Source organism: Heptranchias perlo, chromosome 40, assembly GCF_035084215.1.
Source record: "Heptranchias perlo isolate sHepPer1 chromosome 40, sHepPer1.hap1, whole genome shotgun sequence".
NCBI lineage: Eukaryota > Metazoa > Chordata > Chondrichthyes > Hexanchiformes > Hexanchidae > Heptranchias > Heptranchias perlo.
In genome coordinates, this window is record NC_090364.1 from 2102580 (window position 1) to 2130265 (window position 27686).

The following is a 27686-nucleotide window of genomic DNA, read 5'->3' on the forward strand; positions in this document are numbered from 1 at the left end:
AATTGGTACATTGTGTGATTTTTATACTTTGGGCATCTAACAAATCACCACAGGGAGGTTTTCCGCTTCTGCACTCGTCAGGAACGCCGATCGAAGACTCATGGGTCAATCTGGGAATTGAGGGTCAATCTGGGAATTGAGGGTCAATCTGGGAATCGAGGGTCAATCAGGGAATCGAGGACCAATCGGGGAATCGAGGACCAATCGGGGAATCGAGGGTCAATCTGGAAATCGAGGGTCAATCAGGGAATCGAGGGTCAATCAGGGAATCGAGGGTCAATCGGGGAATTGAGGGTCAATCGGGGAATCGAGGGTCAATCAGGGAATCGAGGACCAATCGGGGAATTGAGGGCCAATCGGGGAATCGAGGGTCAATCTGGAAATCGAGGGTCAATCAGGGAATCGAGGGTCAATCTGGGAATCGAGGGTCAATCAGGGAATCGAGGGTCAATCTGGGAATCGAGGGTCAATCAGGGAATCGAGGGTCAATTGGGGAATCGAGGGTCAATCTGGGAATCGAGGGTCAATCGGGGAATCGAGGGTCAATCTGGGAATCAAGGGTCAATCAGGGAATCGAGGACCAATCAGGGAATTGAGGACCAATCGGGGAATCGAGGGTCAATCTGGAAATCGAGGGTCAATCGGGGAATCGAGGGTCAATCTGGGAATCGAGGGTCAATTGGGGTATCGAGGGTCAGTCTGTAAATCGAGGGTCAATCGGGGTATCGAGGGTCAGTCTGTAAATTGAGGGCCAATCGGGGTATCGAGGGTCAATCAGGCAATCGAAGGTCAATCGGGGAATCGAGGGTCAATCGGGGAATCGAGGGTCAATCGGGGTATCGAGGGTCAATCGGGGTATCGAGGGTCAATCGGAGTATCGAGGTCCGTGCCCACTCCAGGAGCGCAAAAGCAGAAAGCAAAACCCTGGAGCTTTACGGGGGGGGGGGGGCAAGATTTCCTGTGGGCTCTGTGAATTGGTGACACAAGAAAGACAAGCGGGAAGGTTCCTACATTCAAAATCATAAAAAGTATCGGAGAAGAACACGTTTATAATCTCACTAGGAGTAAGAACGAGAGGACACGCCCCAACAGCCAGAAAGAGTCTCACCCCTCCCTTGCCCCAAGCCCATTGGTCCGTACAAGGGTACGTGAACTGCTATACAGACTGAAATGTTGTTTGGTGAAGTAACAGTAAATACCAGTGCCCACAGGGACAGCAAACATCCAGTGTTTGTAGAACACATGGCAGAAGTGGTCAAACTACGGCCTGGAGTCTCGGGCTTGTTTGTAGCTGAGTTTTGCGGGGGGCAGCTGTGAATATTTATCGCAGAAAATTACACTTCAACAGAGGTCATCGATCGGTAATAGACTGCAAAATTATCAGTGAGATGAGGTCTTAGTGTGGCTGCTGGACTCTACGATATGGATCAACACTGCCCAATGGGAACGAGTTTGGAAATCCAACACGAGAGCCTAGCCACATCAGACGGTAAGAGCTGAATTTATTCAGAGTGTGGACGTGTTCTATTTACTCTCAATATTTTTTTCAAAGAAACATCCTGGGGTGAATTTTCCGATCGCACACTCTGGGCGTTTGCATCACCCGCCGGGAGCGCGTATCAGGGGATCGCACGCGCACAACACACGGTGGAGAAATTGTGCGCGGTTTGTGCTCTCTCTGGGCGAGGCTCCCTGTCGGAATATCAGCTCTCAAAAAATGTCACTCTTTATCGAACCGATTTTACGAAATTTGTGCTATGACCGAGCAGGTGTACAGGCCGCTCAGCCCTCGAAGATCAGTTCACCTCTGTTCACTGGATGTTTTGTACCCCCTGTAGGCGCCCGTACCACTTTCGAAGGATGGTGAAGAGTGCAGAAGCTGCTTTGGCCATGCCTGGCTCGTGTCCCGTGGAGTAAAGTACAGACGAGAGCCACAGGGACCTTCAGTTAATTCTCCTTCGAGTCTTTACTTTCACCGCACCTCTCAAAAGGCCACTTCGTCGCCCCCCCAAATAGGTCGATTCCTCCGGCCTCCCATGCCAGGACGTTGCCCACTGTGGCGGTGGAGCAGTTCGCAACGTTCCGGATCTCGGCCTCTGTCAGGATCCTGTCCCAGACGTTGAACTCTGCAAGCTCCCCGACAAAGGCTTGTGTAGCATCGTACCTTCCCCCAGCCACATCCTGTACAATTAAAGGGAAGATGGATTGAGATCAAAACCGTGGCCAGTTGACGTAAAATATATGTGTGAAACAAGATGCTTAAACCTATAGCCCCGTAATACAGAGAAAGGTTTCCAGAAAAGGACAGTCCCAAATAGGGATGGAAATGGCTTTGTCCCTCCGTGTATGGAGTTCCCGATTCCAGCTGGATCATCTCAGGTGTTGGTTGGAGTCGAGGAGCTCCCTCACAGAGAGGAAGGGACACCGCCCGTCACATAACATTAGGAACAGGAGCAGGCCATTCAGCCCTTCGAGCCCGTTCTGCCATTCAATTAGATCATGGTCAACAGTGGGGGAGAATTGTCCAAACCTTTTTTTGTCTGTGTAAGTTTGCAAAGCAACTTTTCCAGCTGCTGATTTGTAATATTATTTCTCTGCTTGGAACTGTATACCTGAGAAGAGGGTGATTGGCTGATTCTGGGGTGAAATAAGCCAGAAAACTGAGGAGCACACATCAATTGTCCAGATCGTTTACTCTCCGCCATCAAAACACAAATCGCATCTGTCTGCTTGGAGAGATTATGGCCAAAGGTTAGTGTCTTTCCCAGTACCTACCTGCTCCTGGCCCAGTACTAGAGTTCCACCTGGTTTGATTGGGTGCCAAGGTGCCAGGTTGTCTCCTGATCCCTGCCGTGTGCCATCCTGATAAGCCTCCCACACACCATCCCTGGTTGTCCAGGTAACACACACATGGTGCCACTGTCCATCTTTAATCTCCAACGGGAGGCGAGCCACCTACAAACACATCAAGAGTTTGCTCTTATTGTATCCTTCCTTCCTCAGGTGCTCAGGTACAACAATCACCCCGATATACAACAATCGCCCCGATATACAACAATCACCCCGATATACAACAATCGCCCCGATATTCAACAATCACCCTGATATACAACAATCGCCCGATATACAACAATCGCCCCGATATACAGCAATCACCCTGATATACAACAATCGCCCGATATACAACAATCACCCTGATATACAACAATCGCCCCGATATACAACAATCACCCTGATATACAACAATCGCCCGATATACAGCAATCGCCCCGATATACAACAATCGCCCCGATATACAACAATCTGGACATGTTTTTTCTGGATGGTTGAATTAAGATGGGCCGAATGTCCTTCCTCACCCATAATGATCTTGTGACCTTGTGAATAGTCAATACGAGGAGCAGGAAACGCCTGCTGGCTTTTCCCTCCCTAGTCAGGGGCACTCAGACTAATCGTTGCATCCCTACACCTGGCCCAGATGAGATCCTCCGTCAACCATAGACACTAATTAATGACCTCAATTAGGAGAGAAATCACCGCTTACTTTGTCATTGATCAGCAGTTCGATGGGCTTCTTCCCCCACTCGAGTAAGACGATCTCATTCGCTTGTCCGGGGACTGCGTAGGAGAAAGGGGTTCCAATCCCTAAGGACACCTTGGACTTGAGCCACAGACAGATGGTCAGGGCGTAGAGCTCTGGCAAACTCCTCCTTGGCCTAGCGTACATGTAGTTCGTCCGCACTGGGAATGAGAGTTTGTAACCTTCTTGCAATTTATACACTGCGTTATCTGCTGGGAAGAATTAAAAACACCCGATTTTAGCCTTATTCCACTTTCACTGTGCGTCACCCCCACAGGACCAGGGACACGGGTCCACACCTGCAGTTCCCCAAATGTTGAGTTTTCAATTTTAGCAGTGCTGCTGGGAACGGAGCTCAGAGTTTTATCAGTCACTGATTAATGAGGGCCTGGAAGGGTAAACCTGTCACTCAGGTCTGGGATTCTTCCCACCTAGCTCCAGACAATGCTTCGGATAATGGCCCTGCTCCCTCCCGATCTCTGTAACCTCCTCCAGCCCTACAACCCTCCGAGATCTCTGCGCTCCTCCAATTCTGGCCTCTTGCGCATCCCCGATTTTAACCGCTCCACCATTGGCGGCCGTGCCTTCAGCTGCCTCGGCCCTAAGCTCTGGGATTCCCTCCCTAAACCCCTCCACCTCCCGATGTGTAATCTCGGAGGGCAAGACTCCGTGCCAGGAGATTGCATTGGAAAACCAGCCGTATTACCTCCTCAGTCCCCAGCCTGACCGTCAACCTTTGACCTGCCCCCAGTCGTACCTTTTTCCAGATGGTCAATGCGCTGGTGAAGGGCGTCCAGCTGTTCCTGCAGCCGGTACCTCTGCCGGTCACTTTTATGCTGCAGCAAAGATCGTTCTTTCTCCAGTTCCGAGAGTTTCGAAAGCAGCTGGCCTTCCAGCTCCTGCACCTTCAGGTAGAGATGGCCACGGGGTGTGCCAGAGAGCGCCAACTTTGAGGAAGTGTTGCCCCGAGCCAGCATCTCCCCCTGCTCCCCGGGCGAGAGAGAACAAGACCAGAATCACCACCATTGTTAATCACAGGCAAGAGAACAGGTATTATCAGTCAGGCGGGTGTACCCATGGTAACTGTGTCTGGGCACTGGATGCAAGGCCTCCCGTCAGACACCTGCAGCGTCCAGCAAAAGGAAACAAGACCACACCTGCCCTGACGAGGCACGGGTCACCCATTCCACTGTAAGATTTGCTTCGACGGTTCCTCTGGAAAGATGCAGCACCACTTCACCCCTCACCCCTCACCCCTCACCCTCCACCCCTCACCCTCCACCCCCCACCCCCACCTCTCACCCCCCACCCCTCACCCCCCACCCCCATCCCCCACCATACCCCCATCTATGTTATGTTACGGGGTCACTTCCAGTTCATGGTTAGGTCACAGGGTCACCTCCAGTTTGCGGTTAGGTCACAGGGTCACCTCCAGTTTGCGGTTAGGTCACGGGGTCACCTCCAGTTTGCGGTTAGGTCACGGGGTCACCTCCAGTTTGCAGTTAGGTCACGGGGTCACCTCCAGTTTGCGGTTAGGTCACAGGGTCACCTCCAGTTTGCGGTTAGGTCACGGGGTCACCTCCAGTTTGCGGTTAGGTCACGGGGTCACCTCCAGTTCGCGGTTAGGTCACGGGGTCACCTCCAGTTTGCGGTTAGGTCACGGGGTCACCTCCAGTTCGCGGTTAGGTCACAGGGCCAGGGTTCCAGTCAGGTGACCCCGTAGCTTCCAAAAGCAAATTTTTCAAATCTCTACTTGAAAACACAAATTCAGATCCAGCCCTTCACATTCACCATGGTGTGGAAATTAAATTTCTGACAGTGTGGTAGGGTTTGGATAGTGGGGTACATGTCAGATTTTGTGGGCTACATTTCAGACAGAGGGGTACATGACACACAGTGAAGTACATGTCAGACAGTGAGGTACATGTCAGACTGAGGGGTACATGTCAGACTGAGGGGTACATGTCAGACTGAGGGGTACATCCCCCAAGTGGTGTTGTTTCGTTCCAGTCCTTGACGCACTCTTGCATTCTAAAACAGCACAGCAGAGTTTGGTTCGATTGCGTTAAATGTTTGTAGGTAAACAGCGTCAATTGGGAAATGTAACCTCATGTTGACCAGGTTGGCCACGGAAGTCGGCAGCAGGAGTGTTTCCTGCACCATGAAAGCACATCATCTCAATTCAACCCACGAGCACAACAGATGGGCTTTCTGGAGCTATCTCTGCGGAACCATATTCACAGTCACTGAGACTCCATCTGCCTTTAGTTTCAGTCCAACTTTACTGCAGTGTTGATGCATGTCACAGAGAAAAAAAATAAAGACTTGCATTTATATAGCGCCTTTCACGACCTCAGGACGTCCCAAAGCGCCTTACAGCCAATGAAGTACTTTTGAAGTGTAGTCACTGTTGTAATATAGGGAAACGCAGCAGCCAATTTGCGCACAGCAAGATCCCACAAACAGCAATGAGGTAATGACCAAATAATCTGCTTTAGAGATGTGTTGAGGATAAATATTGGCCCCAGGACACCAGAGAGAACTCCCCTGCTCTTCTTCAAAATAGTGGCTGTGGGATCTTTTATGTCCATCTGTGCGGGCAGACGGCCTCAGTTTAATGTCTCATCCGAAAGACGGGACCTCCGACAGGGCAGCGCTCCCTCAGTACTACCCCTACAACAAGGCAGCACTACCTGGAGTGTGGGCCTGGATTGTGTGCTCAAGTCCCTGGAGTGGGACTTGAATTCACAACCTTCTGACCCACTGATCCACGGCAGAACAAACTAAATATCCCATACCCGTGTGAACCTGCATCAGTGTGTACCTGTAAGAACATATGAATACAAGAAATAGGAGCAGGAGTAGGCCATACGGCCCCTCGAGCCTCCTCTGCCATTCAATCAGATCATGGCTGATCTTCGACCTCAACTCCACTTTCCCGCCCAATCCCCATATCCCTTGATTCCCTTAATGTCCAAAAACCTATTGATCTCAGTCTTGAATATACTCAATGACTGAGCATCCACAGCCCTCTGGGGTAGAGAATTCCAAAGATTCACAACCCTGAGTGAAGAAATTTTCCTCATCCCGGTCCTAATTGCCCTTATCCTGAGACTATTCCCCCTAGTTCTAGACTCTCCAGCCAGGGGAAACAACCTCTCAGTATCTACCCTGTCAAGCTTTCTAAGAATTTTATACATTTCAATGAGATCACCTCTCATTCTTCTAAATTCCAGAGAGTATAGGCCCATTCTACTCAATCTCTCCTCCTAGGACAACCCTCTCATCCCAGGAATCAATCTAGTGAACCTTCGTTGCACCGCCTCTAAGGCAAGTATATCCTTCCTGAGGTAAGGAGACCAAAACTGTACACAGTACTCCAGGTGAGGTCTCACCAAAGCTCGATACAATTGCAGCAAGACCGCCTTACTATTATACTCCAGCCCCCTTGCAATAAAGGCTAAGACACCATTTGCTTTCCTAATTGCTTGCAGTACCTGCATGTTAACTTTCTGTGATTCGTGTACAAAGACACCCAGATCCCTCTGAATACCAACATTTCTTAGTCTCTCACCTTTTAAAAAATATTCTGTTTGTTTATTCTTCCTACCAAAGTGAATAACCTCACATTTCCCCAAATTATACTCCATCTGACACCTTCTTGCCCACTCACGTAACCTGTCTATATCCCTTTATAGACTCTTTGTGTCCTCCTCACAGCTTTGTATCATCAGCAAACTTGGATACATTACACTCGGTGCCCTCATCTAAGTCATTGATATAGATTGTAAATAGCTGAGGCCCAAGCACTGATCCTTGTGGCACCCCACTAGTTACAACCTGCCAACCCTAAATTGACCCATTTATTCCTATTCTCTGTAGCACTGTGTACACTTGTATCAGTGTCTACCTGTATCAATGTGTACCTGTATCAGTGTCTACCTGTATCAATGTGTACCTGTATCAGTGTCTACCTGTATCACTGTGTACCTGTATCAGCGTGTACCTGTATCAGTGTCAACCTGTATCAGCGTGTACCTGTATCAGTGTGTAACTGTATCGGTGTCTACCTGTATCAATGTGTACCTGTATCAGCGTGTACCTGTTTCACTGTGTACCTGTATCAGCGTGTACCTGTATCAGTGTCTATCTGTATCAATGTGTACCTGTATCAGTGTGTACCTGTATCGGTGTCTACCTGTATCAATGTGTACCTGTATCAGCGTGTACCTGTATCACTGTGTACCTGTATCAGCGTGTACCTGTATCAGTGTCTATCTGTATCAATGTGTACCTGTATCAGCGTGTACCTGTATCAGTGTCTATCTGTATCAATGTGTACCTGTATCGGTGTCTACCTGTATCAATGTGTACCTGTATCAGCGTGTACCTGTATCAGTGTCTACCTGTATCAATGTCTACCTGTATCAATGTGTACCTGTATCAGCGTTTACCTGCATCAGTGTCTATCTGTATCAATGTGTACCTGTATCGGTGTCTACCTGTATCAATGTGTACCTGTATCAGCGTGTACCCGTATCAGCATGTACCTGTATCAGTGTCTACCTGTATCAGCGTGTACCTGTATCAATGTCTGCCTGTATCAATGTGTACCTGTATCAGTGTCTACCTGTATCAGCATGTACCTGTATCAGTGTCTACCTGTATCAGCATGTACCTCTATCAGCATGTACCTGTATCAGTGTATACCTGTATCAGCGTGTACCTGTATCAATGTCTGCCTGTATCAATGTCTACCTGTATCACTGTGTACCTGTATCAGTGTCTACCTGTATCAGTGTGTACCTGTATCAGTGTCTACCTGTATCAATGTGTACCTGTATCAGCGTGTACCTGTATCAATGTCTACCTGTATCACTGTGTACCTGTATCAGTGTCTACCTGTATCAGTGTGTACCTGTATCAGTGTCTACCTGTATCAATGTGTACCTGTATCAGCGTGTACCTGCATCAGTGTCTATCTGTATCAATGTGTACCTGTATCGGTGTCTACCTGTATCAATGTGTACCTGTATCAGCGTGTACCTGTATCAATGTCTACCTGTATCACTGTGTACCTGTATCAGTGTCTACCTGTATCAGTGTCTACCTGTATCAATGTGTACCTGTATCAGCGTGTACCTGTATCAGTGTCTGCCTGTATCAATGTGTACCTGTATCACTGTGTACCTGTATCAGTGTCTACCTGTATCAGTGTCTACCTGTATCAATGTGTACCTGTATCAGCGTGTACCTGTATCAGTGTCTGCCAGTATCAATGTGTACCTGTATCAGCGTGTACCTGTATCAATGTCTACCTGTATCAGTGTCTACCTGTATCAGTGTCTACCTGTATCGGTGTCTACCTGTATCAATGTGTACCTGTATCACTGTGTACCTGTATCAGTGTCTACCTGTATCAGTGTCTACCTGTATCAATGTGTACCTGTATCAGCGTGTACCTGTATCAGTGTCTGCCAGTATCAATGTCTACCTGTATCACTGTGTACCTGTATCAGTGTCTACCTGTATCAGTGTCTACCTGTATCAATGTGTACCTGTATCAGCGTGTACCTGTATCAATGTCTACCTGTATCACTGTGTACCTGTATCAGTGTCTACCTGTATCAGTGTGTACCTGTATCAGTGTCTACCTGTATCAATGTGTACCTGTATCACTGTGTACCTGTATCAGTGTCTACCTGTATCAGTGTCTACCTGTATCAATGTGTACCTGTATCAGCGTGTACCTGTATCAGCGTGTACCTGTATCAATGTCTACCTGTATCACTGTGTACCTGTATCAGTGTCTACCTGTATCAGTGTCTACCTGTATCAATGTGTACCTGTATCAGCGTGTACCTGTATCAGTGTCTGCCTGTATCAATGTGTACCTGTATCACTGTGTACCTGTATCAGTGTCTACCTGTATCAGTGTCTACCTGTATCAATGTGTACCTGTATCAGCGTGTACCTGTATCAGTGTCTGCCAGTATCAATGTGTACCTGTATCAGCGTGTACCTGTATCAATGTCTACCTGTATCAGTGTCTACCTGTATCAGTGTCTACCTGTATCGGTGTCTACCTGTATCAATGTGTACCTGTATCAGCGTGTACCTGTATCAATGTCTACCTGTATCACTGTGTACCTGTATCAGTGTGTACCTGTATCAGTGTCTACCTGTATCAATGTGTACCTGTATCAGTGTGTACCTGTATCGGTGTCTACCTGTATCAATGTGTACCTGTATCAGCGTGTACCTGTATCAGTGTCTATCTGTATCAATGTGTACCTGTATCGGTGTCTACCTGTATCAATGTGTACCTGTGCGTGTACCTGTATCAGCGTGTACCTGTATCAATGTCTACCTGTATCACTGTGTACCTGTATCAGTGTCTACCTGTATCAGCATGTACCTGTATCAGTGTCTACCTGTATCAGCGTTTACCTCTATCAGCATGTACCTGTATCAGTGTATACCTGTATCAGCGTGTACCTGTATCAATGTCTGCCTGTATCAATGTGTACCTGTGTCAGCGTGTACCTGTATCAATGTCTGCCTGTATCAATGTGTACCTGTGTCAGCGTGTACCTGTATCAATGTCTGCCTGTATCAATGTGTACCTGTTGCAGCGTGTACCTGTATCAGTGTGTACCTGTATCAGCGTGTACCTGTATCAGTGTGTACCTGTATCAGTGTCTATCTGTATCAGTGTGTACCTGTATCAGTGTCTACCTGTATCAATGTCTGCCTGTATCGATGTGTACCTGTATCGGTGTCTACCTGTATCAATGTGTACCTGTATCAGCGTGTACCTGTATCAGTGTCTATCTGTATCAATGTGTACCTGTATCGGTGTCTACCTGTATCAATGTGTACCTGTATCAGCGTGTACCTGTATCAGCATGTACCTGTATCAGTGTCTACCTGTATCAGCGTGTACCTCTATCAGCATGTACCTGTATCAATGTCTGCCTGTATCAATGTGTACCTGTATCAGTGTCTACCTGTATCAGCATGTACCTGTATCAGTGTCTACCTGTATCAGCGTGTACCTCTATCAGCATGTACCTGTATCAGTGTATACCTGTATCAGCGTGTACCTGTATCAATGTCTGCCTGTATCAATGTGTACCTGTATCAGCGTCTACCTGTATCAGTGTGTACCTGTATCAGTGTCTACCTGTATCAATGTGTACCTGTATCAGTGTCTACCTGTATCAATGTTTACCTGTATCAGTGTGTACCTGTATCGGTGTCTACCTGTATCAATGTGTACCTGTATCAGTGTGTACCTGTAACAATGTCTACCTGTATCAGCGTGCACCTGTATCAATGTCTGCCTGTATCAATGTGTACCTGTGTCAGCGTGTACCTGTATCAATGTCTACCTGTATCACTGTGTACCTGTATCAGTGTCTACCTGTATCAGTGTGTACCTGTATCAGTGTGTACCTGTATCAATGTCTGCCTGTATCAATTTGTACCTGTATCATCGTGTACCTGTGTCAATGTGTACCTGTATCAGCGTGTACCTGTATCAATGTTTACCTGTATCACTGAGTACCTGTATCAGTGTCTACCTGTATCAATGTGTACCTGTGTCAGCGTGTACCTGTATCAATGTCTACCTGTATCACTGTGTACCTGTATCAATGTCTGCCTGTATCAATGTGTACCTGTGTCAGCGTGTACCTGTATCAATGTCTACCTGTATCACTGTGTACCTGTATCAATGTCTGCCTGTATCAATGTGTACCTGTATCAGTGTGTACCTGTATCAATGTTTACCTGTATCACTGTGTACCTGTATCAGTGTCTACCTGTATCAGCGTGTACCTCTATCAGCGTGTACCTGTACCAGAGTGTACCTGTACCAGAGTGTACCTGTATCAGCGTGTACCTGTATCAATGTGTACCTGTACCAGAGTGTACCTCTATCAGCGTGTACCTGTACCAGAGTGTACCTGTATCAATGTGTACCTGTATCAGCGTGTACCTGTATCAGCATCTACCTATCGATAAGTCACGGGATCTGACGTTTGTTTTTCTTTTCAGATTCCGTGCAGTATTTGCTGCAATTAAACCTTTCCCCGGAGTAATGACATCATCTGTTATTATACCTTTCACAGGAATGCAATTCAACAGAGAGAGAGGGAGAGAGAGAGAGAGACCGAGAGAGGGAGAGAGAGAGAGAGAGACAGAGAGAGAGAGACAGAGAGAGAGAGAGACAGAGAGAGAGAGAGAGACAGAGAGAGAGAGACAGAGAGAGAGAGAGACAGAGAGAGAGAGACAGAGAGAGAAGACGTGAGAGAGAGAGTGGGAGAGAGAGAGGATCAGAGAGAGAGACAGACAGACAGAAAAGATGGGAGAGAGTGATTCAGAGAGACAGAGACGGAGAAGGAGCAGGAGAGGGCTGCAGGCCTCTACAAACACATAATCGCAGAATCAGACAGAGTAAAATCAGAAGTCAGAAAGGGAACGAGGAGAGAAAGTGAAGAGAGGTAAAAGAGAAAAAATAAAAGAGACAGAGAGAGAGAGAGAATAACAGAGTGAAAATGAGAAAAAGATGGAGGGAGCAAAGGAGGGAATCAGAGTGCACGGGCAAGAGAGAGGTGAGAGATCGAGACAGAGAACAGTGAAAGAGATGTGACCTTTGGGCAATAAAGTTTAACCACTCAGTTCCTGCAGGTGATGCTTAAAAATAGCACTCGGCCGATGCGCTGGAGGTGTTCAGTATATAATGGGAATCCGTGGGCTAGTCTGATGAGGGTATGATGTGGAGTAGTGGTTATGTTACTGGACTAATAATCCCTGAGTGCAAATCCCACCATAGTTCAAGACTTCGAACTGAATTTAAAAAGATATATGGAAATAAAATATCAGTCTCAGTAAAAGTGACCTGTCAGGTTGACGTAAAAACCCAACTGGTTCATTAATATCCTTTAGGGAAGGAAACCTGCCGTCCTTACCCGATCTGGGCCTATACGTGACTCCAGTCCCCACACTGACATGGTTGACTCTTAACTGCCCTCTGAAGTGGTATCAAACTGCTAGCAGTGGTTCAAGAAGGCGGCTCACAACCACCTTCTCAAAGGGCAACTAGGGATGGGCAATAAATGCCGGCCTGGCCAGCAACGCCCACATCCTGATAATGAACAATAAAAAAAATGTACTTACTGCCAATTTAGCACTCGGTGATTGTGTGGCATCGGACAGGGTCAGTCTGGGGGAATGAGTCGGGTGTCGGACAGGGTCAGTCTGGGGGAGAGAATCGGGCATCAGACAGGGTCAGTCTGGGGGAGAGAATCGGGTATCGGACAGGGTCAGTCTGGGGGAGAGAGTCAGGCATCAGACAGGGTCAGTCTGGGGGAGAGAGTCGGGCATCAGACAGGGTCAGCCTGGGGGAGAGAATCGGGCATCGGACAGGGTCAGTCTGGGGGAGAGAATCGGGCATCGGACAGGGTCAGTCTGGGGGAGAGAATCGGGCATCGGACAGGGTCAGTCTGGGGGAGAGAATCGGGCATCGGACAGGGTCAGTCTGGGGGAGAGAGTCGGGCATCGGACAGGGTCAGTCTGGGGGAGAGAGTCAGGCATCGGACAGGGTCAGTCTGGGGGAGAGAGTCAGGTATCGGACAGGGTCAGTCTGGGGGAGAGAGTCGGGTATCGGACAGGGTCAGTCTGGGGGAGGGGGGAGTGAGTTGGACACCGGACAGGAGCCTGAGATTCAGTCTAAGACCGAAAGCCGTTGGATCACTGGAGGTTTGAAGACAGAGTGTGCGCCGATCCAGATTGAATTGCTGATCTCAAATGGGGCAGTGACAGGGGTCACAATTTGGCACATTAACCCTGGGCTGAGAGGGGAAAAAATATGTTCAAGTCCTGGAGTGGGGATCGAACCCACAACATTCTGACCCAGAGGGACCTGCGGCCAATCAGAGGGGTGAGTTACTCAGAACTACTCAATTCCAAAAATGTTTATAAAAGACCTTGCAGTGCCACTGAAGGTCAACTAACATTTTGAAATATTTACGTTGTAGGCCCACTTGACTCCCGATAAACTCATTCTGAGTTTGTCAAGCAATGTTACCTCTCTATCTCTGTAACCTCCTCCAGCCCCACAACCCTCCGAGATCTCCGCGCTCCTCCAATTCTGGCCTCTTGCGCATCCCCGATTTCCTTCACTCCACCGTGGGCGGCCGTGCCTTCAGCTGCCTCGGCCCAAAGCTCTGGAATTCCCTCCTTAAACCTCTCCGTCTCTCTCTCCTCCTTTAAGATGCTCCTTAAAACCTACCTCTTTGACCAAGCTTTTGGTCACCTGTCCCAATATCTCCTTATGTGGCTCGGTGTCAAATTTTGTTTGATAATCGCTCCTGTGAAGCACCTTGGGACATTTTACTATGTTAAAGGTGCTATATAAATGCAAGTTGTTGTTGAATGAAGATTGTGCTTGGATCAGGAATTATTCAGCTCACTGATAAATACAGCTGGTTTGCAGATTGCTGCACACTGTAGTTTAGACACGCACAGCAATACATCATCAGCATAAACATCAAGAACACTTAATAAATAACGCACCTCGCAAAACTCATTAGAACTCAGAATTCCCTCGAGGAGACAACTGATGAGGAATTAGCAACATGACTATTAACGCTGGTAACTGGGAGAACTGTGAGCCTGGGCTACCGATTTATATATAAACTTAATACTTGGAACATGAGCTCTCTGTAATGGGCCTGAATGGCAAATTAGGTCATTGGAATTCTACACAAATCAGATTGAATTGAGAGTGCATGATGGGATTGGAGGGGAGAGATGGTGTGTTAGATTCTATATAATGGGAGTGAGTGGAGAGATGGTGTGTTAGATTCTATAATGGGAGTGAGTGGAGAGATGGTGTGTTAGATTCTATATAATGGGAGTGAGTGGAGAGATGGTGTGTTAGATTCTATAATGGGAGTGAATGGAGAGAGATGGTGTGTTAGATTCTATAATGGGAGTGAATGGAGAGAGATGGTGTGTTAGATTCTATATAATGGGAGTGAGTGGAGGGAGATGGTGTGTTAGATTCTATATAATGGGAGTGAGTGGAGAGATGGTGTGTTAGATTCTATATAATGGGCGTGAGTGGGGAGAGATGGTGTGTTAGATTCTATATAATGGGAGTGAGTGGGGAGATGGTGTGTTAGATTCTATATAATGGGAGTGAGTGGAGGGAGATGGTGTGTTAGATTCTATATAATGGGAGTGAGTGGAGAGAGATGGTGTGTTAGATTCTATAATGGGAGTGAGTGGGGAGATGGTGTGTTAGATTCTATATAATGGGAGTGAGTGGAGAGATGGTGTGTTAGATTCTATATAATGGGAGTGAGTGGAGAGAGATGGTGTGTTAGATTCTATATAATGGGAGTGAGTGGGGAGAGATGGTGTGTTAGATTCTATATAATGGGAGTGAGTGGAGAGATGGTGTGTTAGATTCTATATAATGGGCGTGAGTGGGGAGAGATGGTGTGTTAGATTCTATATAATGGGAGTGAGTGGAGAGAGATGGTGTGTTAGATTCTATATAATGGGAGTGAGTGGAGAGATGGTGTGTTAGATTCTATAATGGGAGTGAGTGGGGAGAGATGGTGTGTTAGATTCTATATAATGGGAGTGAGTGGAGAGATGGTGTGTTAGATTCTATAATGGGAGTGAGTGGGGAGAGATGGTGTGTTAGACTCTATATAATGGGAGTGAGTGGGGAGAGATGGTGTGTTAGATTCTATATAATGGGAGTGAGTGGGGAGATGGTGTGTTAGATTCTATATAATGGGAGTGAGTGGAGAGATGGTGTGTTAGATTCTATATAATGGGAGTGAGTGGAGAGAGATGGTGTGTTAGATTCTATATAATGGGAGTGAGTGGAGAGATGGTGTGTTAGATTCTATATAATGGGAGTGAGTGGGGAGAGATGGTGTGTTAGATTCTATATAATGGGAGTGAGTGGAGAGAGATAGTGTGTTAGATTCTATATAATGGGAGTGAGTGGAGAGAGATGGTGTGTTAGACTCTATATAATGGGAGTGAGTGGGGAGATGGTGTGTTAGATTCTATATAATGGGAGTGAGTGGGGAGATGGTGTGTTAGATTCTATATAATGGGAGTGAGTGGAGGGAGATGGTGTGTTAGATTCTATATAATGGGAGTGAGTGGAGAGAGATGATGTGTTAGATTCTATATGATGGGAGTGAGTGGGGAGAGATGGTGTGTTAGATTCTATATAATGGGAGTGAGTGGGGAGATGGTGTGTTAGATTCTATATAATGGGAGTGAGTGGGGAGATGGTGTGTTAGATTCTATATAATGGGAGTGAATGGAGAGAGATGGTGTGTTAGATTCTATATGATGGGAGTGAGTGGGGAGATGGTGTGTTAGATTCTATATAATGGGAGTGAGTGGGGAGAGATGGTGTGTTAGATTCTATAATGGGAGTGAGTGGGGAGAGATGGTGTGTTAGATTCTATATAATGGGAGTGAGTGGAGAGATGGTGTGTTAGATTCTATATAATGGGCGTGAGTGGGGAGAGATGGTGTGTTAGATTCTATATAATGGGAGTGAGTGGAGAGAGATGGTGTGTTAGATTCTATATGATGGGAGTGAGTGGAGAGATGGTGTGTTAGATTCTATATAATGGGAGTGAGTGGAGAGAGATGGTGTGTTAGATTCTATAATGGGAGTGAGTGGGGAGATGGTGTGTTAGATTCTATATAATGGGAGTGAGTGGAGAGATGGTGTGTTAGATTCTATATAATGGGAGTGAGTGGAGAGATGGTGTGTTAGATTCTATATAATGGGAGTGAGTGGAGAGAGATGGTGTGTTAGATTCTATAATGGGAGTGAGTGGGGAGATGGTGTGTTAGATTCTATATAATGGGAGTGAGTGGAGAGATGGTGTGTTAGATTCTATATAATGGGAGTGAGTGGGGAGATGGTGTGTTAGATTCTTTCTAATGGGAGTGAGTGGAGAGATGGTGTGTTAGATTCTATATAATGGGAGTGAGTGGAGAGATGGTGTGTTAGATTCTATATAATGGGAGTGAGTGGGAGAGATGGTGTGTTAGATTCTATATGATGGGAGTGAGTGGAGAGATGGTGTGTTAGATTCTATATAATGGGAGTGAGTGGAGAGATGGTGTGTTAGATTCTATATAATGGGAGTGAGTGGGGAGATGGTGTGTTAGATTCTATATAATGGGAGTGAGTGGGGAGATGGTGTGTTAGATTCTATATAATGGGAGTGAGTGGAGAGATGGTGTGTTAGATTCTATAATGGGAGTGAGTGGGGAGATGGTGTGTTAGATTCTATATAATGGGAGTGAGTGGGGAGATGGTGTGTTAGATTCTATAATGGGAGTGAGTGGGGAGATGGTGTGTTACATTCTATATAATGGGAGTGAGTGGGGAGATGGTGTGTTAGATTCTATAATGGGAGTGAGTGGGGAGATGGTGTGTTAGATTCTATATAATGGGAGTGAATGGAGAGAGATGATGTGTTAGATTCTATATAATGGGAGTGAATGGAGAGAGATGGTGTGTTAGATTCTATATAATGGGAGTGAGTGGAGAGAGATGGTGTGTTAGATTCTATAATGGGAGTGAGTGGGGAGATGGTGTGTTAGATTCTATATAATGGGAGTGAGTGGAGAGATGGTGTGTTAGATTCTATAATGGGAGTGAGTGGGGAGATGGTGTGTTAGATTCTATATAATGGGAGTGAATGGAGAGAGATGGTGTGTTAGATTCTATATAATGGGCGTGAGTGGAGAGAGATGGTGTGTTAGATTCTATAATGGGAGTGAGTGGGGAGATGGTGTGTTAGATTCTATATAATGGGAGTGAGTGGAGAGATGGTGTGTTAGATTCTATATAATGGGAGTGAGTGGGGAGATGGTGTGTTAGATTCTATATAATGGGAGTGAGTGGGGAGATCTACTGCATTAAAGTTCATTTCCTTGACGCTGTTTGCATTATTTTGATGTAGCTCTTCAATTATTTATTGACATGTTTGATGAAACCAATTTCTCTGTCTGTTGAGATGGGTTTTGGCCCTTTCTGTTCAGATGCGGAAATCCTTCTCCGTGTCAGTGCCTTTTTACAATTCCACAACAGACAGACAGGATTTTTAATCAACCTGCGAAGCCCAAGGATATCAATTTATAATGTTGCATATTTACCAAGAAAAAATTTCAATGCATCAGGTATGATTGGAGAGCACTGGAGGAATTAATAAAATTGTAATTTTTGTATTCATTCTTTCTCAATGTGACAATACTGTGCCCCTTCCTGTATATCTTTCTTCCTCTTCGATTTCCTCCCCATCTCTCCCAAGATGTGGCTCCAGCATCTCTGCCAATTATCTATTTGTCAGGGAGTGTTGACAGGCTATCCGACTGTGAGGGCACCGCAGACTGGCCTGTTCCAGTCCTCACCCGACGTGCCATGCACGCACTGTCCAGCAGGAGTCACTGGATGATGAGCAGGGGCAGGAGCCCTGGTTGATTATTCCCTTCCCTAACCCGGGGGGCGGGCAGCATGGAGGTCCCGCTGAGGAACTCTTAGTGCAGTTAACTCAGCACAAATCAGGGATCGTAACTACAACATATCAGATCTGTCCAGCCCAGACACTGGCAGCCTAGTCTATACGATCAGCAGAGGACGATTGTACTCATGGTTACTTTGCATATAGAGAAAAATACATTGCTCAATTCTTTGAGTTTGTTTATAATACATTACAACGCTACAGTAAAAGCCCGAGGTTCGTAACAAAGGGCCGAAACAACAACAACTACTTGCATTTATATAGCGCCTGTAACATAGTAAAACTTCCCAAGGTGCTTCACAGGAACGATTATCAAACAAATATTTGACATCGAGCCACATAAGGAGATATTAGGACAGGTGACCAAAAGCTTGGTCAAAGAGGTAGGTTTTAAGGAGCATCTTAAAGGAGAAGAGAGAGGTAGAGAGGCGGAGAGGTTTAGGGAGGGAATTCCAGAGCTTAGGGCCTAGGCAGCTGAAGGCACGGCCGCCAATGGTGGGGCGATGAAAATCGGGGATGCGCAAGAGGTCAGAGTTGGAGAAGCACAGAGATCTCGGATATAAGAATGACAGGCAGGATAAAACCATCTGGTCCATCAAGCCTTCCCCACACAGTCATCATCCCTGGAAGAGGCAAAAAAAACAGGTAAAAATCCATAGCCAATTAGGGAAAAAAATCCGGAGAATTCCTCTCCAACCCCGTTAGCCAATTGGAACTAGTCCAGGGAATCATTCTGACCCCACCTTTCACTAAAATGGTTCTTTGGCATGAAAAAATAAAAAGGAAATGGATGAGTTTCCCCCTAAATACATTACTTAAATATCACTGAGAGAGAACTTTGCATTGGATTTCAGTTTAAAATGTTGCCATGAGATTTCAATCTATTCATTGACAAACTAATTGACCAATTTTATGCTTTTGGCAAGGGTCCAATTCCACGAGAGCCTGAGCTATCGGCACTTCTGATCACTGTTAGATACCCAGCATGGCACCACTGCCTAATAGGCATCATGTTCGAGCAGACTGTAAGATCAATCTGCTAATTGCGCTGAGGCACATCCTTTACATAGACTGCCTGACTGAATGAGTTTAATCTCTCTCCCATCTATTGACAGTCTCCATCCCTTCTATTGACAGTCTCCATCCCATCTATTGACAGTCTCCATCCCATCTATTGACAGTCTCCATCCCATCTATTGACAGTCTCCATCCCAACTATTGACAGTCTCCATCCCATCTATTGACAGTCTCCATCCCATCTATTGACAATCTCCATCCCATCTATTGACAGTCTCCATCCCATCTATTGACAGTCTCCATCCCATCTATTGACAGTCTCCATCCCATCTATTGACAGTCTCCATCCCATCTATTGACAGTCTCCATCCTGTCCATTGACAGTCTCCATCCCATCTATTGACAGTCTCCATCCCATCTATTGACAGTCTCCATCCCATCTATTGACAGCCTCCATCCCATCTATTGACAGTCTCCATCCCATCTATTGACAGTCTCCATTCCATCTATTGACAGTCTCCATCCCGTCCATTGACAGTCTCCATCCCATCTATTGACAGTCTCCATCCCGTCCATTGACAGTCTCCATCCCGTCCATTGACAGTCTCCATCCCGTCTATGACAGTCTCCATCCCATCTATGACAGTCTCCATCCCGTCTATGACAGTCTCTCCCGTCTATTGACGGTCTCCATCCCATCTATTGACAGTCTCCATCCTCTCTATTGACAGTCTCCATCCCATCTATTGACAGTCTCTCTCTTTATTGCTCAGAGCAGCTTATGGCTCCCAGTGATTCTCTTACTGGGATCCATCCTCTGGGAGGACCATCCTTTCTGGAGCCACATATGCAGCCTGGGGACCTCATTGATTTTATGATGTGATTTCTCTCTTTGACCATGAATTAACCAGGTTAATGTCGATGCTTAAATAACAGACAGCGAGATATCGTACAAACACATTAACTCACCTGTAGAGATCACTGACAGTCAATTCTATTTTGATCTTCATTGACCACTTCTACTGATATCGAACCTTAGAACCTTATAGCACAGAAAGAGGCCATTGGGCCCATCGTGCCTGTGCCGGCTCTTTGAAAGAGCTATCCGATTAGTCTCACTCCCCTGCTCTTTCCCAATAGCCCTGCAAATTTTTCCTTTTCGAGTATTTCTCCAATTCCCTTTTTGAAAGTTATTATTGGATCTGCTTCCACCGCCCTTTCAGGCAGCGCATTCCAGATTATAACAACTCACTGCATAAAAAATTTCTCCTCATCTCCTCCTCTGGTTATTTTGCCAATTACCTTAAATCTGTGTCCTCTGGTTACTGACCCTTCTGCTACTGGAAACAGTTTCTCCTTATTTACTCTATCAAAACCCTTCATAATTTTGAACACCTCGATTAAATCTCCCCTTATCTTTCTCTGCTCTAAGGAGAACAATCCCAGCTTCTCCAATCTCTCCATGTGACTTTATACAGGGATTTCTAATCCGGATTGGGGGTCAGCGAGGGGGAGTGGTGCAGGTTGCATGGGGGGAGGAGATGGGGGGACTGAGTGGGTGGGGAGGGAGTGGGTGGGGAGGGGTGGGGGAGGTGTGTGGGGGAGGGCTGAGTGGATGGGGAGGAGTGGGGGGGAGCGGTGGGAGAGGTCAGTGGGGGAGGGAGGTCGGTGCAGGAAGGAAGCCCAGGGCAGGGGAGGTCAAAGGTTTCCTTGTTGGTGGGGTGGGGGGTGGTGGTGAGGCCGAGGGGGTGAGAAGAACATCTGCAAAATAAAAAGGTAAAATAAACTTCTCTGGTCCCAGCTCCTGTTCCCTGGTCTGGTGATGAATACACCAGGGCTTCCCACACAAGCCTGGGGTTAAGATTGCAGTCGGGCCCCGATGATATCGTCAGAGCCCGATCAGAGGGGGATCGGAGGGGGATCTGAGGGGGGTCGGAGGGAGGTCGGAGGGGGGTCGGAGGGGGATCGGAGGGGGGTCAGAGGGGGATCGGAGGGAGGTCGGAGGGAGGTCAGAGGGAGGTCAGAGGGGGTCGGAGGGGGGTCGGAGCGGGTTCGGAGGGAGATCGGAGGGGGGTCAGAGGGGGATCGGAGGGAGGTCGGAAGGGGTCAGAGGAGGGTCGGAGGGGGGTCAGAGGGGGATAGGAGGGGGGTCGGAGCGGGATCGGAGGGGGATCGGAGGGAGGTCGAAGGTGGGGTCAGAGGAGGGTCAGAGGGGGATCGGAGGGAGGTCGGAAGGGGGTCGGAGGGGGATCGGAGGGGAGTCGGAGGGGGATCGGAAGGGGATCAGAGGGGTATCGGAAGGGGTAAGGCACAGGGGGCATTTTAACTGCCTGCCTTCTGCCAGGCGGGGGATTGGTTAAAATTCTCCCCAATATTGTGTCTTATCATATTAGGGCCGTGATGAACTAACTGTAACAAATGAGAGTTTGTTATAATGGTCCAGCCCCTGCACTACAAGCACTAAGTGCCAGACAGAGCTGGAGCCAATCCAGCTCAATGAGTTTGGTACAACTTTAAAGTCTTTCTGTTATTAATTTAGATCGGGAACATTTAATGTAGAAAAGATTCTACGCGATTGTCCATTGATCGTATCGATCTATTTTAGTGTCTGTCACACTCCACATGTCACAGTTTGTATAAAACACCAAAAAAAAACACAGCTCAACAATCCAGTAGAATAAAAAGGAGAGAAAGAAAGCCAGTCATTTCCTTAGAAGTTCTGATCTTCAGATAATCGTCACAGTCTCTGAGAAGGGAAGAGGAACTCCCAATTCAGGGAAACTTCCAACGGCAATAGTATTTAAAAGAAAGAAAGAAACTGCATTTATATAGCACCTTTCATGATCTCAGGATGTCCCAAAGTGCTTCACGGCCAACTTTTTGAAGTGTGGTCACTGTTCTAATATAGGGAAACGCTGCAGATGATTTGTGCACAGCAAGATCCCACAAACAGCAATGAGATAAATGACCAGATAATCTGTTTTTAGTGACGTTGGTTGAGAGATAAATATTGGCCAAGACACTGGGGAGAGCTCCCCTACTCACCTTCAAAATATACACACCCACACACAAACAGGTACACAATTACATGCGTACACATACATACCCACACAAATGCATATATATGTGCATGCACACACACTCAGACTTGCATATACACACACACACGCATGGACACACATATACACACACACGCAAACAAGTACGCACATACACGTGCACACATACGTACTCACCCACATATGTACACATATATGTGCAGGCACACACACACACACGCACACGCAGCAAATTGCAAAAAAAAGATATTTTTTAAATAAGATTTTTTTTATCCTCAATTTTCTCCCTCAAATTGTGAACATGAGAATCAGAATTAAAAAGGTTCCTTTCAGATTGTCATTCTTCTCAAAATCTTACCGAATGGAACGGAGCAAATAAAATCAGTGCTCCCAGCGTGGGCCCCACATTCAGTAAAGCCAACCACGGTGATCGGTCCAGGGATGTTATTCAGCAGCACTGCGGGGCTGTTAGAATCTCAAAGCGTTATTTGCTCTCTGAATTTAATAATCAGACTGACAGCCGGTGCTCGCTGGTCTCAATCTCTACAATGAAATCTCGCCTTTCCCTCCCCAACCACGCTGCAGATCATTGACATTCACTCCATCTGACATTTCACAGCTGTCCTAATCTTCAAAGGCTGAGGTCCAACGTTGACTTTCCTTTTGAAGCGGTTAGTTTGTTGAATCCAGTGATGTCACGCCGACAGAACGAATGTATTTGGGAGAAAGTTTCAAAACAAGAGGGAGACTGGGTGAAGCAAGTTAACCGTTAGCCTTTATTCCAACTTCAACCCCAGGCCTAGGCTGATGGAGTGAAAGTTTTATCTGTCTCTGGCTACAGGTGCCCTATGTGAAATGTGCCTGAGCAGTTTAATCCGATTCTCAGGAGGCATGGGACTGAATGAATGCCCCCGTCCAGCACCAGCTGGATTTAAGTTCACAATCACACTCAGAGAGGCAATGGGGGAGGGAGATTTCCTCTGTGCTCTGCTGTGAGTGAAATCATACAGCCACCATAAAGTGACGGGATTGTGATTTCAAACAGTGCACAGCAGAATTCCTCGCCCATGTGTCGGAAAATGCAAAAATGTCACACTAGTGCATGCACACACGCATGTACACATGTATACATGCACAAACATGTACACATACACACCTGTTGAGACATGTATGTGCACGCGCGTGTACACAAGTGCACACAGATGCATGCATGTACACACACATATGCTTCAGGCAACTGCAGGAGTGAATGTCCTGGTCAATTTCCAATGGTAAACAGGAATTTGACACAGAATTTTAAGCAGAGCTGGTTCAATCAATCGACCATTTTTCAGTTAAATATATAATCACTCAGTCATAGTTTGATATTCCATAAATAATCGTTGGCTCCACTTTCAAGCCTCTGGTTGGCTTTCTCCAGTTCTGGAGACATCAACATGACGTTAGACGGGGTAAATCTTGTGTGTGCAATCTCCTGGATTTTTTGAGGTAAGTCCCAATTTGATGGGAGAGAGAAGCCCTTTCATATATTATAGTTCAAAAGGCCTCTGAATGCGAACCTTGTGAGACTGAACCAGGTATCAGAGGGGAGACCGTGAGGAACTGCACAATAAACTGGGGCTCTTCAGCCTTAAAAAGAGACGTCAATGGGGACCTTACTGAGGTGTGTAAGACACGTAATGGGGTAGAGAGAATAAACCCAGAGCAGTCCCTCTGGTACACCAGGGCACAAGGTCTAAGGCAGATGTCAGGAAGTGTTTCTTTACACAGAGGGGGATAAACAGCTGGAAGTGGGTTAGCAGGAATGATAGTTGGGGCCAGGGCCAGGACTCATTTAAATCTTGTCTGTTCATTTATCTCATTGCTGTTTGTGGGATCTTGCTGTGCGCTAATTGGCTGCTGCCTTTCCTACATTACAACCTACACTTCAAAAGTGCTTCATTGGCTGTAAAGTGCTTTGGGATGACCTGAGGTTGTGAAAGGCGCTATAGAAATGCAAGTCTTTTTTTTTTTCCTTTAACAGTTACCCATCTACACTGTTGACTGATGAACCATATCGGGAAAATCAAAAAAAAATAAGAAGGACATGGAAAAAATATATAAGAAAGTACAGACTATATGGAACATGTCTTCGCTTTCATAATATAATGTGTGTATTTGTTACACATAAAGCTGAGTGAGTTGTAAATCTTCAGTCTAACTGCAGTCGAACAGCAGACACCTGTCTAATGAAGAGCCCACATTACTACGCCTGGAGTTCAGACTTGCAAATTTGAGCTGTTACATTTGAACATCATTATTTATTAAGCTGATGGAGGGCAGGCTGTAAATGTGACCCATCTGGTTAACATTAATCACACATTTATATGAAAGCTTCATACTCTGTCTAAATGTGAATGTAGTTCTCTTGCTGATGGCAGTGGATGCAGGAATTAATGTAGCCGAGGCATTGTGAACCGTTAATCAACAACATTCTGCTATCAAATCAATTCTGCTGCATCCACAAACCTCAATTTTAAAATATTTCCTGATTTACATATAACACTCTGACACGTTCATTACTTTTACCTGAAGAATCCTCATGGGTGTGATATGATTCATAGACATAGCCCTGAATTCCATGCACTGCAATTACTTTTATCACCCGTCTCCGCCCCGGCCTCAGCTCATCTGCTGCTAAACCCTCATCCGTGCTTTCGTTACGTCCAGACTCAATGATTCCACGCTCTCCTAACCGGCCTCCCATTTTCCACCCTCCATAAACTTGAGCTCATCCAAAATCTCTGACCTATATTGGCTTCTGTTCCACAAATGACAAAATTTTAAAATTCTTATCCTGATGTTCAAATCACCTCCATGACTGCACCCCTCCCTATCTCTGTAACATCTTCCAGCCCTACAACCCTCCAAGGACTCCAATTCTGGCCTCTTCTGCATTCCCCACCTTCCTTTGTCCCACCATTGGTGGCCGTGCCTTCAGCTGTTTAGGCCCTGAGCTCTGGAATTCCCTCCTTAAACCTCTCCTTTAAGATGCTGCTTAAAACTTACCTCCTTGACCAAGCTTTTGGTCACCTGACCTAATATCTCCTTCTTTGGCTCAGTGTCAATTTATTGTCTGAGTACGCTCCTGTGAAACACCTTGGGATGTTTTACTACATTAAAGGCTCTCTATAATTGCAAGTTGCTGATCTTGTACAAGTGTCAAAAGACTCAGAGATCCTGAGGAACACCTGCACCAACAAATTACGAAGATTTTGTTTCACTCACACATGAACAATGGCCATAATTGCCCAAAATCAGCATTTCACTGTGAAATATCATTTTATTTCCACAGAGACAGGCAGGAGATCAGATAAAGTGCTGCATAAGTTGAAGTGTCACAATTGGAAATGTAAAACATATTTCACACATTGCACAGAACATTCTGTTTAGTATGTTGACTGTTTTTGAGGTTTAGAAAATATTTCTGTAGTTCCTTAATAAAATAAAAATCTCCCTTCTTGTCCTGAAAGCAACGAGTGAAGCTGAGAGTTCAGAAACACTCACTGAAGAGCTGGTTCGACATGTGAGTGTCAGAGGCCTATTCCACCATAAAAGGCAGGGGTATCGCAGCCAGCCCTGTACCTGTCTTCACCCACTGTCCATAGACATACACTTCAAACAGGGCTCACCGGACCATGAAAAATAAAAAAAAAATGTAAAAGGGTGTGGGGAAAGAGCAGGGGAATGAGACTAATTGGATAGCTGTTTCACAGAGCTGGCACAGGCAGGATGGGCCGAATGGCCTCTTGCTGTGCTGTAAAATTCTATAATTGGGAACAGAACACTGGTTGATTTTTCCTTCCTATCCCCAGGGATACCGAGGCCAGTGCCAGTTCCCTCGGTGCTGCTCCCCAATCTGAGATCAGCTTGCCAGACACAGACCCGAGATCAAACCCAGGACCCTCCCTGGTCTGTGCAGCTCAGTAACACGTTTTCATCGCTTGTTTGTAAATCTGAAAAGCAGATAAACATATCACAATCGGGTGTCTTCAGTAGGTAAAGCACAGGAGGGTGATATAGAATTGATGCATCAGGGGACTAGGAGATAGAGAGCGTGAACCGAGTGACACTGTGAGGGCAAGTGGTGAGTAGGTTGTGAGGGTAAAGTCATAAATAGACTTTTAAGCCTGCTGTGGCTCCCTCCCTGTTACACTTTCTACCATTTAAGCTCTTTAGACAGTTAAAATGCATCTGTTAACAGCTGAGAGAATAGGGCTCCTAGATCCCAGCTCTGGTTGGCCCAACAGGTCCCTGATCTATTTAATGCAATTTGATGGGGAGGGATATTTCAAGAACAATCTAGAATATAAAGTCTAGCTGTGGACTTCTTTATAGATAAATTTGCAATGAATCACCATTTGTTTGTGAAAATACTTTTTGCAATATTGCCTAATTTGTATTACTTGCCATTCTAATGACAAACTGTTGCTGTGGGTTCAAAGTAATATAATTTACCTCCAGATTTTCAATGTTGTCCTTTAAGGAGTTTATGGTCTGTTCGAGTTCCAGCACTGTTCGGTCAGAGTCCTCAGTCCCATCTCCCAAGCTGTTTTCCCCAACGTCCCACGCATATTCCTCGGGGTTATTTTGAAAAGAGCCCAGTTCTTGCCCGTTCTCGCAGCGGCTGAGTTTCCCGGTCAGTTCCCTGATGGTTTCCTGGTCATTGACTATCTGGTCCTCCTGTTGAATGACCATCTGGCGGAGATGGTCCGCCGTGGTCCTCAGCAGCAGGAGATCTTCCCGAATGGACGGAGAAGGGCAATCTTGAGCTAAAGGCAAGCAGAGGAAGCGGCTGGTGGTGCCAATGTATGAATCAGAACCCAGGACGGACCCTTGGCCAAGCACGGAGCCCACGGAGTCTCTGCCAGCCTCGGGCTCCAAGACGGTGCCTTTGCTTGGCGTGGTCGGGTGGGCACCGTCGCTGCCCGTTTCAGCACCAAAGACAGCTCCGGCGCCGCCTTCGGTGCCGTACAGGGCTCCCTCTTCATTTCCAGCACCAGGGACAGCTCCCGGAAAACCCGGGGCGATGCTTGCAATGATGCAGATAATTGCACCCAGAAAAGCAAGCATCCCTGCCCCCAGCAGGATGGTTAGATACTTCAGGGTGACGGAGTTTACAGAACACAACCAGGGGAAGAATCAAGCAAAAAAAAAAAAATACTGGACCTCTGAGATGGAGATGGGACACTGACAGAGATAAGAAATGCACTGGCAATCCCTGGGAATCAGCTGTCAATCACAGCCCATGAAGACGTCATTGACTCCCAGAAGAACAGTTTCACGTTCTTAAAAGGGAATTCTTTGAAAACTCCTTAAAAGGGCAATACTCCTTGGACCTAATGATTTAAAGAAGCAAATAGTATTTCAGCAAACGGATAGGGAATGTAATTTAAACAGTCACTT

At 46.4% G+C, this 27686-nt stretch overlaps 1 protein-coding gene across 1 annotated transcript; it reads right to left on the minus strand.

Moving 5' to 3' along the window:
- Window positions 1-1947: 1947 nt before the first annotated feature.
- Window positions 1948-27401, minus strand: LOC137305404 (neuronal pentraxin-2-like; the record flags this gene model as incomplete). Its single annotated transcript, XM_067974234.1, has 5 exons — window positions 1948-2181; window positions 2776-2955; window positions 3545-3789; window positions 4338-4563; window positions 26739-27401. Coding segments are annotated over 5 exons (1548 nt in total), but the record flags the coding sequence as incomplete, so codon positions are not given.
- Between the last annotated feature and the right edge of the window lie 285 nt (window positions 27402-27686).